This window comes from Melospiza melodia, unplaced genomic scaffold (genome assembly GCF_035770615.1).
Source record: "Melospiza melodia melodia isolate bMelMel2 unplaced genomic scaffold, bMelMel2.pri scaffold_48, whole genome shotgun sequence".
NCBI lineage: Eukaryota > Metazoa > Chordata > Aves > Passeriformes > Passerellidae > Melospiza > Melospiza melodia.
In genome coordinates this window covers 5838263-5852810 of record NW_026948796.1, presented here as the reverse complement: position 1 = coordinate 5852810, position 14548 = coordinate 5838263, and the positions used below count along the sequence as shown (strand labels likewise).

General features: G+C 50.6%; 1 protein-coding gene across 1 annotated transcript; it reads left to right on the top strand.

The window, feature by feature from the left end:
• Positions 1 to 368: 368 nt before the first annotated feature.
• Positions 369 to 1301, top strand: LOC134413735 (olfactory receptor 14A16-like). The gene has a single exon (XM_063147767.1). It carries the CDS (start codon positions 369 to 371, stop codon positions 1299 to 1301), a length of 933 nt encoding a protein of 310 aa, XP_063003837.1.
• Positions 1302 to 14548: the final 13247 nt, after the last annotated feature.

The following is a 14548-nucleotide window of genomic DNA, read 5'->3' as shown; positions in this document are numbered from 1 at the left end:
TGACAGAAATCAGCACAGCGCCCATCCCAGGCAGAATCATTGTCACTTTTCCAGCCTCCTCAGGGTTGCTTTGATGTTGCCATCAGAGCCTGTGGAGCCATAGCTGCCCCTGGGCAGTGCCAGTGTTGGGAGGGGTCTGAAGGGCAGAGCTGAGCCCCCTGGGTTGGACTGGGCTCTGGCAGCACTGGCAGGGCCCATCCCTGGTCACAGGGAAGCAGCTGCTGGCAGGGACAGCTCCAGGCAGCAGAGCCCTGGGCAGGGAGTAGGGGAAAAGTGCCCCCAGGCTGTGGTGGGATATTTAAAGTCATCTCAAACAAAAATATTTTATGATTAATTTCTTTTCAGATTGCGATGCCAAGACAGGTCAAATGTCCAACAGCAGCTCCATCAGGTACTTCCTCCTGCTGGCATTGGCAGACACCCGGCAGCTGCAGCTCCTGCACTTCTGCCTCTTGCTGGGCATCTCCCTGGCTGCCCTCCTGGGCAATGGCCTCGTCATCAGCGCCATAGCCTGCGGCCACCACCTGCACACGCCCATGTTCTTCTTCCTGCTCAACCTGGCCCTCAGCGACCTGGGCTGCATCTGCACCACTGTCCCCAAAGCCATGCACAATTCCCTCTGGGACACCAGGGACATCTCCTACTCAGGATGTACTGCTCAGCTCTTTTTCTTTCTCTTCTTTATTTCAGCAGAGTTTTCCCTCCTGACCATCATGTGCTATGACCGCTACGTGTCCATCTGCAAACCCCTGCACTACGGGACCCTCCTGGGCAGCAGAGCTTGTGCCCACATGGCAGCAGCTGCCTGGGCCAGTGCCTTTCTCAATGATGTCATGCACACAGCCAATACATTTTCCCTGTCCCTGTGCCATGGCAATGCCCTGGGCCAGTTCTTCTGTGAAATCCCACAGATCCTCAAGCTCTCCTGCTCAAATTCCTACATTAGGGAACTTGGGCTCATTGCTGTCAGTGCCTGTTTAGGTTTTGGTTGTTTTGTGTACATTGTTTTCTCCTATGTGCAGATCTTCAGGGCTGTGCTGAGGATCCCTTCTGAGCATGGATGGCACAAAGCCTTTTCCACCTGCCTCCCTCACTTGGCTGTAGTCTCTCTGTTTGTCAGTACTGGCATATTTACCTACTTGAAGTCCCCCTCCATCTTCTCCCCATCCCTGGATCTGGCCCTATCAATTCTGTACTCAATGGTGCCTCCAGCCCTGAACCCCCTCATCTACAGCCTGAGAAACGCAGAGCTCAAGGCTGCAGTGTGGAGACTGATGACTGGATGGTATCAGAAACATTAAACTGCTGGCAAATTTCTGCAAATGACTTTTAATAAAACTCATCCTTGATACTTCTTGTTGGTTTGGTTGTATTTGGTTTGGAGTATTTTATCCCTTTTTTTGGTTTTTCATATTATCTACAAAGAAATGTCATTGTTTGTGCAATTTCTCATTTTGTTTCTCTCCACATTCCCTGTGGCCACAGACTGTGTCAACGAGGGGCTGTGCTCTCGGTGACTTTAAGGAACTGAAGGATCTCCCAGCAGAGTTTTCTGCAGAGATGCCCTTTTGTTGCCTTCTCTGGAGCTGCAGCAGCAATGTCTGTGTGCAGAGCTGGGGGCAGATCATTGCTGGCCCAGCAGCTGTGCCCAGCAGCAGCAGCACTTGGTGTTTCCAGTGCTGCTGCCGTGGCCCTGCCCCGCTGCCCTGGTGGCCCTGGTGTTGCTACAGGGCCTGAGTGCTCTCGGGGCCGGGCACAGCCCTGGGGGTGGCAGTGCCGGGGCTGCAGCAGGGACAGTCCATGGGCACTGCTGGGGCAGCGCTGATGCCTCAGGCCAGGCCCTGGGGGCTCCAGGCTCCTTGCCCAGGCTCTCCCAAGAACACACCCAGGCCAATGCTCAGCACAGAAAAGCCTCGAGAACAGCCCCAGGCTGGCTGTGGGCGGGCTGGGGACAAACAGCATGACTGGGGCTCTGCAAGGGCCCTGGGGGAGATGGGAAGAAGCAGCAGAGCAGGGGCTAATCCATCCCCAGTGCTCTGCAGCTCTGCACAGACCAGGGCAGCATCCCAGAGCATCCTCATGGAGCTGCCAACAACATCCCCCCTCTGCAGCCCTGGCCTCTCCCCCAGCTCACACAGGTGCCCCATCCTTGCAGGCACAGACATGGCAGCCCTGGCTCAGCAGCGCCTGTTTGCATTGCACACAGCAGGCGGGAGCACCCCTATGCTGTTTCTGTGGGCACATGAACCTGAGGGAGCACAAATGCCATCAGCCCCTGGGGCCAACATGGGCTGGGGAACACCAGGGAAACCACTTAATTTTGTCCTGGCCTCTGCAGTCAGCCAGAAAGCTTGTTCCCATCAGCTGGGAGTTTCCTGTCCCACTGCAGACGCTGTTGCTCAGAGCCGGGGCTGCCTGGCTGCCACCCCAAAATAGCCCTAAGCATTTCCTTTCCTTTACCTTTGCTTTCTTTAGCCTGCCCTGATACAAATTTCTTCCTCTTGCCCACTCCAGGAGGCCCAGAACTGGACACAGCCCTTGAGGTGCTGCCAAACCAGTGCTGAGCATAGAGGAAGAATCACTGCCTTGCTCCTGCTGGCTACCCCATTCCTGATCCACAGGATTTCCAGGGGTTGGGTGAGGAAAATAGTGGGGTAGGGGTGAGGACAAAGTGTTATTGATTTTCAGCCATGAATGTTCTTGATCTTTATATCTATTCAAACTGCATTAGAGGGAGCTGAGGGTCAATATCAATTAGACATTTGTGATACCAAACTATAAACAGGAAAAGAATACTGGACAAAATAGTTCTCTTTGCTTTTTTTTTTTTCAATATAGCAGATTCACTTTGAAGACACTTCTGAAATCTGTCCAAACAAATCACATAAGAACTGAAAACTTAAATTATTCCCATGGACTTTTCTTGTTGCGAACAAAGTGTTTTGAACAAAAAGTTTATGAGTGTTTGTCACGGAATTCCTGAACTGATGAGCTCAAGAAAGGAAAGGCCTCTGGAGTAAAAAAATTCATCAGCAACCTCCAAGTGGCTGAGGATCCATCCCCATCAGAGCAGCAATGAACAGAAATGGGCACAGCTTTGTGGCTGCCCCAGCTCTGAGATTGGCCCTGGGCCTGGAGCAGGAGCAGCTCTTGATGGCCCCAAGGCCAGGGCTCTTGGGCTGCCCTGGGCAGATGGGATGGCTGCAGAGCTCTCAGCACCTCAGCCCGAGGGGAGCAGGGCAGCCAGGGAGCCTCCTTTGGCCTTGGCCAAGCACCTTCCCCCATGGCTGGGGCTGAGTCCTGTGGCAGCTGCAGATGCTGCTGTGCCCTTGCCAGGGGCTGAGGCTGTGGGGCAGTGCCCAGAGCAGCCTGGCCTGAGCAGAGCTGTGGGGCCAGAGCCGGCTGGGCTGGGCTGGGGAGAGGCCCTTGCTGCTGCCCAGAGCTCAGGGCAGCTGGCAGAGCTTGCAGGGAGCTGGGCTGGGCTCTGAGAGCCTGTCCCAGAAACCATCAGTGTCCATCTCAGCCTGGCTGAGCGTGCAGGGGCAGGACTCAGGCCAGGCCTTGTGGGGGACTGGCAGCAGCTGTGCAAGGCATTGCAAAGAGGCAAGTGTCCCAGAGAGGAGGCTGCTCTGTGCCCTTGGAGGCATGGACAGAGCAGGGAGGGGCCCAGGACATTTGCCAGTGCCAGCCTCTGTGCCCATGTGTTGGCAGCCCTGGCTGCTGAGCCCAGCTTTGGCCTGGGCTGAGTTTGGCTGTGGCTCAGCTCCATCCTCCTGCACGGCTCAGGGCCTGTTCCCAGCCATGGCCAGCCCTGGTCGGCCTCTCTGCTGGCCCAGAAGCCGCAGAGCCTGGCGCAGGGCTGTCTGTGCAGACCCACAGGTGCCAGGGCCTCTGCAGCAGCTGGCAGAGGCTGCCCAGCAGGGAGGCCATGGGGCACAGAGCCCCACGGCTGATGTGGGCACCGCAGCACAGGGGCCATTCCCAGCTGCAATGCTCCGGGCCTGGGCTGGGCCTGCACAGGGGCTGGGCCACCATGGCTGGGCCAGCACAGGGCCACAAAGGGGCCACACAGTCGCTGCCAGGGCTGACAGCAAGGCCAGGCACACACAAGACATTGCTGAGCATGGCCTGTGCTGGCCAGGCCTGACTGTGCCAAAGGCAGAGCTCAGCGGCCCTTGGGGGCTGCAGGAACGGTCCAGAGCCCAAAGAGCCTCCATGGCTGGGCTGGAGACCAAGGCTGCAGGAGGGAAATGCAGGGCTGCTGTGGGATGGGGAGGGCATTGAATTCCAGCACACACCTCAGCTCTCTGATGATCCCGGCACCATGCTGGGCCCTGTTACAGACTGGAGCAGAGCAGATGTTGATGGGACAGGAGCCCTGTGGGGCTGTCAGGGACCTGCAGCTTGCAACGTGCTCTGCTCTCCCTCAGGTGTTTTCGGAGACATCTAATACTAGCTGGGCCCCTCAAGGCACAAGTGGCACTGCCTGTTCATGGGTCGCAACTGATGTCTACCTGGAAAGGGGCACAGGTGTTAATACCTGTTAGTTTCATACTATACAAGAAAATATTTATTTTCTGAGTAATTTGAGTGCTCTTAAGGAATGGCAACGTTTTCCCACCAGAAACGGGGATTTCCTGGAAGCATACTGATGGCAGGAGAAGAAATACTGATCTTCCCATCTACTTGTGTCACCAATAATCAGTCTATTATTTAATCTCTCTCTTTTTCATCAAGTGCTTCCATCTCTCCTGATGAAATAGCCATGTCTAAGGACATCTCTTCACTAGACCAGCTGGATATTTGTTCTTTCCATTGGTCCCAGATTTCCTCCACCAGATGCTCTCTGGTCATTCAAGTGCCTCTCAACTGACTGGCTTCATGCTTTGAGCTTCAGGGAGTTGCCCAATCTTTCTGAAGTTTAAATAAATATCACATAAGGTGACATCTTAATTGTCTTTATATCTATCACAGAATTACCTTTCTTATATCTATGTCTAAAACTGTTCCTGCATAGGAATCCTTTAGGGATGGTGGACATGTCAGATGCTGCTGGGACATTGCAGAGAGCTGAGGGAAGAGCTGTGATGGTTATTCAACTGTTGAAATGTTCAACTTGTGTTTGTTGGCAAGAAACCTTTCTGTGCCTCTGAGTGTTACCAGTCCGTGACCCTAAAGGACACAAACCTGATCGGTTGTGGTTCCCAGTGCAGGGGCTGCACTTGGACCTTGGCTCTGCACAGGAGAGCTCTTCATCCCCTTTCTCTCTTTTTCTCCCTCTGGGCATGGAGGGAGCTCCTGACTTCAGTGTGTGACTCATGTGTGCAAAGAGCAAATCTGGGTAAAATCTGGGCAGGAAGGGTTTGGGGGGGACCTTGGGATCGGTGCTGGGCACAGTAGGTGATTTCCATTGCTCTGAGATTGTCTGCTGTGGAAAGTGGATTTAATATCCAGCAGAGGGATGACTTTTGCATTTGATAGAGCTGTGCCATCCCCTGGCTTTTTTGGCTGACCAGAAATGAACATCCCTCTTTGTCTCGGACAGCTCCTTCTGCAAGGAAAGCAGGTGGGAGTTGGAGCCAAGGAGCTGAAAGCTGCAGGTGCAGCCTGGGCTGGAGGGAGCTCAGATTTGCACAAGGCTGCTCTGAGTGCCAGGGCTTGGATGGGGGAAATGGTGGGGTGGGGGTAGGGACAGAGTCTGATTGATTGTCAGCCATGAAGTGTCTTGAATTTCATATCCATTCAAACTGCATGCGGAGGTACTTGGATTCAATGTCAATACAAGAGTGCATCTATCATGTTATTAACAGGTGGAAAAAACCTAAGCAGGACCTAAGAAACTTTTCTCACTGTCTTTTTAAATAGAATCTATTCAACTTGAATACACTACTGGAATTCTGCTAATTAACCACAAAAGATTTGAAAGTTAAAATCAAATTGTTCCCAGAGGCTTGGCTTGTTCAGGTGCTCTTAATGTTAATGAGCCCTGGGACACTGAATTCCTACACTCAAGAGCTGAAGGCTGAACAAGCCTATGGAGCAGGAAAATTCAGCAGCAGCCTCCAAGTTGCTGAGGATGTCAGCAGCCCCCACTGAGGCCATCCCTGCCCAGAGACCGTGGGGGAATGGGCAGACAAGGAGAGCATCCCTGGGGCTGGGGCAGCACAACTCAGAGGCACCAGCGGCTCCAGCTGGGAAATGGAGTGTGGAATGTGGCTGGGAAAGCCCTGCCTGGGCTGTGCCAAGCGGGACACACAAGTCCTGACCCCCATCCCCCAAACAATTCTCTCAAACAAGAAGACATTTAAAAGGAATTGCAGTTGTTTCTGTACCCTGAGTTGGACTCCCTGGGGAAATACAAACACAAGATTCTGAGGAGCTCTCATGAACAAAACAGCCTTTACTGGCTGCTTTAGAAGATCAGACAAACTTTGGCAAAATGTTTATTATGACATTTTCGTGAGTTTTGTTAATTTGTTAATTTACGATTTTTCTAATCTTGAGGTTTCTTAATTAATGTATTGATGAGTGTGGTGCTTTTCATGTCAGTTAATTATTTATGTATTTATTTCATTGTGAGAAAGGATTACGGGAAAGGTAAAGTTGGCCTAACATTTTAAAAGGGTATAAAGAAATGTCTATTAAAAGTAAATTTAAAAATAAAAAAGTAGTAGAAATTCAAATAAACCATTTTTGAACGCTTTGTTTTCTTTATAACTTTTTCTTTTTACTGACAATGTAAAGAAAGTAAACTTAAAATTTCTAGTTTGTTTACTATTTCTAGAATAGTCTTTTTAAATTTAATTTAGGGAGAGAAGTTTTTCTTTTTAAGCTTATTAAGATTTTTTTACAAGAGGAAAATATAGGTTTTTTGTGATTCTTAATTCTGTCATGGATAACAGTTGTCTGGGCAACTCTGTTATTGTGAAGTTGTTTTTATTACTACAAACTTTATACAGCTTGTTGATGGGCCATGTCAACTTATGGGGTATTGTGTTAAAGATGAGTTCTTTAAGGGTAAAAGGTTTTATTTTTTAATTTTATAATTTTTTTTATCTCTGGGAAGAGCTCTTCTTTTGGGGATACTGTTTTTATTTCCTGACTAAACTTTTATTAAAATTCTTATTATTTTAACATTTGTTTAATTTTAACATGCTGGTTTTTGTTTGATATTAATTTTAAATTATTTTAATAGTTTTTTGTGCTATAAAGAAGCAGAGTTTTTTCTTTATAGTTTATAAAAAGATTTTAGTTTTAAGATTAAGGTATTTTTTCTTATTTTTTATTTGGGATTTAATTTCTTCTTTAGCGACTTTGAGGGGTTTTTATTGCTTTTTATATGCTTGTATTTTGGTTTTTTTTCTTTTACTTGAGGGAGCATTGAAGTATTGAAAGGATTAACACCTGACCTTCCAGTAACTTGTGGTGGAAGTTGTAGTTGTGTTGTGTTAGGATTGGTTTTATGGTTGGTTTTTGGGGTTTTTTGTGTTTAATTTTTTAGTTGTAGGGTTATTTTGTATGGGTTGTAGGGGTTTTTGGTTTTAGTTATGTTGGGTGGAAGGGACTTGATGGTAAGATTTTAATAGCTGTGGCTGGCTTAGTTCTGGTTGGGGTTTTGTAACCTCTTTTGTTTTCCTGTTTGGTAGTTGTTGGGGTTTGGTTTGGTTTGAATGGGGCTGATGGAGAGGGGGGTGGCCTGCGGAGGAGGGAGAGGCCTAAGCCCACTGCAGGGTTGCTTGGTTTGGTTTGGTTTGGTTTGGTTTGGTTTGGTTTGGTTTGGTTTGGTTTGGTTTGGTTTGGTTTGGTTTGGTTTGGTTTGGTTTGGTTTGGTTTGGTTGAGATGGGGGCCAGGGCCAGGGCCTGCTGCTTCTTTGTTGACTGGAAAAGAAAGAGGAGGTTCCTGGGTTTTTTCGTCTTTAACATATATGCTTCACAGAGGTGTGTTCAATATCTTAGTGGTTTAACAGATTGTCAGTTACACAAAAAGTTTTGTATTACTTTTTAAAATTCTTCTCATGTAAAACTACAACATACATACAATCCACAAAAAACACTTCTCAAAATATTGACTTGGCCCCTTCAACTTCACAAACTCTAAGCCTGTTCAATATAATGTTAATCAAAATTTGTCGGAGCACAGAAACGAAGAAGAAGACACAGAAAGAGAGAAAGAAAAAAAAAGATCCAGAGAAGCACAAACACAGCTGCCAACTCCTGGATTCTAGTGTTGTTCAGATGGAAATTCCAAGAGGATGCAGGGTCAAGATGTGTGCTAGCCTTGTGGTCAGCTTTCAATACCGCTTGGTCTTCCTGGGCCCTTCCCCCAGGTGGGCCTTGGGCTCATTTGGTCCCTCAGGAGCTGGGCTGGGGCTGCAGAGGTGGCTGTGGAGCATTGGCTGTGCTGTGCCAGGGACTGGCAGACACTGCTGGGCTGGGATAGAGGGTCTGGGGGGATTTGGGTTCCAGGGCAGGGCAGGGCAGGGCAAGGCTGGACCTGCCCCTTCCTCCCCCACACAAAATGTTTTGAGCCAACAATCTCCTCCAGTCTGTCACAGTAAGGCAATATTGGAGGTGAAATCCCACTTCGGGCCATGGGCACCATGGATGAGAAGGACAGTTCTTTTCCATAGGAAGAAAAGCACAGACCACAGTGTTTGGAAGACAGGTGAAAGCCTCACTAGACCAAGGCCAGTCAGACTTGTCAGTAATAGCAGATTCTGTCTGGGAGCAGTCTTTGGATATAGGGAATTTTGGAGGTGGAACCCCAATCTCAGCCATGGGCACCTAGAGAATCAGGAGAGTTTTTTCCCATAGGAAGAAGAGCACAGAGCCTTCCCCAGTGTTTTGGGGACAGATGGGAAGTGACCCTCATGCAACCACTGCCAGCCAGACTTGTCCTGGCAATAATCTTATGTGAAAAATCTCTGGATATAAGGAAATTTGGAGGTGAAATTGCAATTCTGTCCATGGATGCCTGGTGGAGGAGGAGAGATCTTTTTCATAGGAAGGAAAGCCCAGAGCTCCATCGTTTGAATAGCAGATGAGAACAGACCCTCAGCATGCCAAGGTCAGGTTTCAGGCAGCCCCTGGGAGGCCAAACTAGCCAGACCTGTTCCATGTTCCCTTGGTTCCATGAGGCCTTGCAGTGTCACAATGGTCTCTGTGATTCCACAGGACCCAGAGTGTCGCGTGACTCCTCTGTTCCATGAGGCCTGCTATGTCACAATGGACCTTTAGACCCTGGGGGTTTGCAGTGTCACAATGGTCTCCTTTGGCTCCCAATGTCACGATGATCCACTGATGTCACAATGGACCTTTGGTTCCATCCAGCCCTGCAGTGTCACAAAGGCCTCTTGGTTTCATGAGGTCCCACAGTATCACAATGGTCCTCTTGGTTCTGTGGGGATCTCCAGGGTCATTTTGGCCTCACTGGTTCCATGGAACCTCACAGTGTCACAATGCTTTGCTTACTCTATGGGGCCTCACAGTGTAACAATGGTCCCTTGGTCTCACAGAGTCCCACAGTGTCACAATGGTCCCTTGGTCTCACAGAGCCCCATAGTGTCACAATGGTCCTTTGGGATCACAGGGCCCCACAGTGTCACCATGGTCCCTTGGTGTCACAGGGCCTCACAGTGTCACAATGACCCCTTGTTTCCATGGCCCCTGTGCTGCTGCATTCCCCCCTCCCCTTCTCAGGCCGCCCTGCCAGGTGAGAAATGCTCCTTGGGGCTCGGCCTTGGCCAACAGCCCCTGGGCTCAGCTCCTCTGCAGCTCATCACAAACACTGTCTGCTCCAGGCACTGCTGCTGCCCAACCAGCTCCTGGTTCCTTTAGGAGCAGCCCTGGGAACTGTTTCTGTTCCCTCAGTGGCACAACATCCCTGTTCTCACACTGTCAAAGAAAGCTGTGGATGCCAAGTGCGGTCAGGATGAACCATTGCTGGGACTGAAGCCCCTCTCTTGGGGCCCTGCAAACAGCACTCCAAAAGGAGCCCTTGGAGCTCTCCTGGGCCAGCCACTCCCTCTGAATGGGGCCTCTCCCAGCCGGGAACTCTTCCGTTTGCTGCACTCGGGAATCCTGAACAACGATGGAGCCTGGGCCGATCCCCCCACTCCTCCAGGCTCAACCCTTTGCCCTCTGGGAAGATGCTAAAGCATCACAGTGAGCATTTCCTGCCCTCAGGGGAATTGCTCACAGCTGCCTGGACCTGACTCCTTGTGTCTGTGTGCACACAGGAGTGCCTGTGCTGGGGAAATGCTGCTCTGTGAGGGGCTTGAGTGGTGTGGATGGCTGAGTCAGTCACGCCTGTAAGGAAGGTTGAATCACAAGCCATAAGTTAAATGCTGCTAAGAGTTGTTTTGCTAAGTTGTTAAGTTTAATGTAAGTTTATAAGCTAAGTTGAATATGGTTAAGTATTATTGTACTGTTAAATCATTCAGTCATAGGTTATAAGTAAGGTTAAATACTGTCAAGTGCTGTTCTTTTGCTAAATTCTGAAGTCTAAGGTATCAGTCAAGGCCTGTAAAGTTTGAAATCTGGTTAGCTTTTAGGCTGTATTCTTTTTATCCTTGACCTCATTGCTCTTTTGTCACACACACACACATACACACACACACACACAGAGGGAGAGTTCTTGGTTCATTTCTGGTTTGATTGCCTGGATTCTGTTTGGTTTTGTTGTTGCTTTGTTTCCTTGGTGTGCCTGAAGTGTCCAGTCAGGAGCAGAGTGACTCTTGCCAAGGAACTTTGTGCTGCTGTCCCTTAATATTAAATCTGGTTTTTGCTGATCCCTTGCCAGGGATTTTTCAGCACTCTCAGCCCCTCATTTGTAACAGGGTGAAGGAGCCCTGACCGAGGCTCTGGCCCTGGGGGACACGGGGATGCTGCCGGGGGGTCCCTGTCCCCCTGTCCCACCCCCAGGGCCCCGGCTCCCCGTCCCCGTGTCAGGCTCTGGGGTCGATCTAGTGAAAAATCCTCTGAGGGAGGCTGCAGGGCCGGGGGCAGGGGGGACCCAGGGGGACAGGGGACCCCGGTGTGCATGTGCAGGGTTGGACTGCTCTGGGGGTGAGCTGTGAGGGGGGCCGGGGCAGAGTTATCTCCCCAGTGACCTCACACAGCCCCTGTGAAGTCACACCATCCTTGTGATGTCACACAGTCACCTGTGACATCACACAGCTTTTTTGCGATGTCACACAGCCACCTGTGATGTCACAGCCCACTCTAGCATGTCACACAGCACCCTTGTGATGTCACAGAGCCAACTCTGGGATGTCGGCCTGGAATGTCAGGCAGTTGCACTGTGATGTCACAAAAGACTCTGTGATGTCAGAAAGCCACAATGTGATGTCAGAATCTATTCTGTGATGTCGCAACCTGCTCTATGATGTTACACAGCCAGCCAGTGAGGTCACAACCCATTCTCTCATTTCACAGGGCCACCCTCTATGATGGCAGGATCTCCTCTATGGCCACGCACCCTACTCTATGATGTCACAGAAACTGTAAGATGTCCCAACTCCCTCAGTGATGTCACAAAACCCTCTCTGTGATGTCATGCTGTTATGAGTAGAGAAGTTGCCCATTTTATTAAAAGGTTGCAGAGTTCACAGGTTGGACCAGTTGCTGCCAGGGTGGAGTTCTAACTGTTTGTTGTTGTAATCACCTGTTTTTAATAGTTTTTCATTAACTACCTGTTGTTGATGGTTGCGAATTCCCCTTTTTGTCGAGTGGCACCCTGCTGCTTCCTGGAGGATGGCACCCGGGATAGGAAAAAGAGGGGACAACCAAGTTGGCATGCAAATGATATTGGGGTTGGCATGCAAATGAGGAAGCTCCGCACCAAACCTAGCCAAAAACCCCTAAAAACAACAAACCAACATGGAATTGAGGGATCAAAGTGATGTCTAGACGTGAAGAACAGAACCCAGTGTCCGCTAAGACTCTTTTTACCCCTCATCCTAACCTAAAAACATGTTGGCTGGAAAGAGGACCTCAAATGTCAAACCAAAATACTGGGAATCACCTGGTGCTCTGGTGAGGAAGGAACCCCCAGCTCTGCCTGCAGACCAGTGGACAAAGCTGCACTCTTTCTCCTCCTCTGTGCCACTTCTGGGGGCAGAAGCGGTGTGAGACCCATCAGATTACCCCACCTGAGCTGATTTTTAATAAAGACATTAAAAAGGAGAAAGATCTCCTGTCTGATTTATTTTGTTTATATTTAGAAACCAATACATGAAATAAACAGGGCCAGGAGACTTCTTCTCCTTTTTAATGCCTTTATTAAAAGTGATCAGCTCAGGATTGGGCAGCTTGGTGGGGCTGCAGTCTCCTGTCGTCTCTACCAGGACGACTCAGAGGAGGAGGAGGAGGAGGATATGCACAACTTTGTCCTATAGGGGCAGAGCTGGGGATCAGGTCCTCATGGGAGCCTTTTAGGGCGTGATGATCCCGTCCTTGTTCGTTTTCCCATTCCTGTCCGCCCGGTCTCGGCACCGGGGACGACTCCCATGGTCAGGGCGAGAGGGACTCCGAAGGTGTTCCGCATCTCTGCAGGCTCAGCACTCGGCTCCTCAGGTCCAGATATCACTCCAACCTCTCAACTCTTAGTTCGCTCATTGTTTTGGGGTTTTCTCAGTACGTTTGGAGCCGTAGTCCCCCATAGCATGCTGGTCCTGGAGTCACTTTGCATAGCCGCCCCCCCCAGGTCTCTTCACTATTTTGGGGAAAAGTACAACTTAGCCTCGGGCAAGGCTCTCCTAATACAAAAGGAGCAATTAGCCACAACGACCCGCGATTACAATAACAAAACAGGCAGAACTAGAAGCAACAGTGCTCTGGCTGATTTTTTTGTAACCTTTTCTCACAAAAAAAATAGCAGAATTTTTGTTCATAACAATACATTTTTAGGAAGCAAAAAAAATATTGGTCTTTGGTTCTAAGTAATACAATTCCCTTCATTCATAAGTTGATCTCCATTGGCTATTTATTTATTCCTCTTTATGGTAACTAGTAATATTTGAGGTTTTTTGTCATCTTTTTTATCATCTTTTTCTCAGAAAGGGTCAAGGGAGGCACTTTGGGGTCCCTGGAGACATTTCTGGGGCACATTTGGGGCAGTTTTTAGTCTGGCGAGGGAATTCAGAGAGAACTTGAGGGTCTGGAGGACACTTGAGGGACCCGGGTGGGCACTTGGAGGGGCCCTCAGAAATTCCGAGGGCCAGTTCAGGGTCTGGGACAGAACTTGGGGGTCCAGAGGAGCCCTTGCTGGTCAGGGAGGGGAATTTGGGGCCCTTTGGGGTCCGGGCGGGCCCTTGGGTGGCTCTGACGGGATTCTCTGGGGCGCGTGGGGTGATGGGAGTTGAAGGCGTGGGTGTAATACTGTTCAAAGGGGCCGCGGAGAATCACGGGAGTTCAAGGCACAGCTGCAATGGCTCTCGGTGGGGCGTGGGGCATGAACGGAGATGAAGTCCTGGCTGGAACAGCGCTGGACATCTGCCATGGAGCATGATGGGAGCCGTAGTCCCAGAAGTGACTCCAACTCTTTGTTTGGAGGTCCGGGAAGTCTCTTCGGGGCACTTCTGCGTCCGAGCTGCGATTTGAAATCCTCGGCGGAACGTAAATGGTTCGTGAGAACTTGCAGGGGTCTCGGGGAGCTCTAACCGGGCTCTTCAGGGCGCGGGGCATGGCAGGAGTTTTAGGCGTGGGACTGTGTTCTGAGGGCTCTGGGGCCACGGGGGATGAGAGGAGATGAATTCTCAGAAGTGGCTGTACCGGGCATCTGTGGGGATGGGAGCACTCAGGGCATCTGGGGACACTTTTCAGGGGTCCCGAAAGGGTGCTGAGGGGGCACTGAGGGATCCTGGAGGGTCTGGGGGACAATTAAGGGACAAGGGGGGGGTGGATCCCAGGGTTCTGTGGAGTGCAGGACATGACGGGCGTTGTAGTCCTGGCAGCAGTGGGGCTCAGTCGGGCCATGGGGCATGACGGGAGTTGTGGCTACTGTAGGCACCGTCCCCGAGTCTCCGATCTCTGGTGCTGATTGGCAGGAGTCTCGGCAAATGGGATGTGGTGGAGGCGGGAACAGCCCATTCAACTTCTCCAGTCCCTCCCAGTACAGCCCAGTTCATCTGCAGTAAAGCTCAGTTCATCCCAAGTAGAACCCAGTTCAACCCCAGTGCCCCTCCAATCCCTCCCAGTACAGCCCAGTCCCTCCCAATACACCTGAGTTTATTCCCAGTCCCTCCCAGTTCCCCCCAATATCATCCACAGGATGCCCTAGTGTCCCCAGTCTTCTCCGCAATGGCCCCAGTGTCCCCAGTATGTCCCAGTCCTCCCCAGTGTCACTCCCAGTATGTCCCAGTGTCTCCCACAGCGTTCCCAGTATTCCCCAGTATGTCCCAGTCCTCCCCAGTGTTTCCAAGGACAGTTTCATTTCTCACGGTAGCCGTGGCAGCCAAACCCAGCAGTGGGGTCAGTGCAGTGCCCATGGCCACAGCCCCTTGCAGGGGCCCAGTGCAGCTTGGGCTGATGATCCACCCTCACAGCT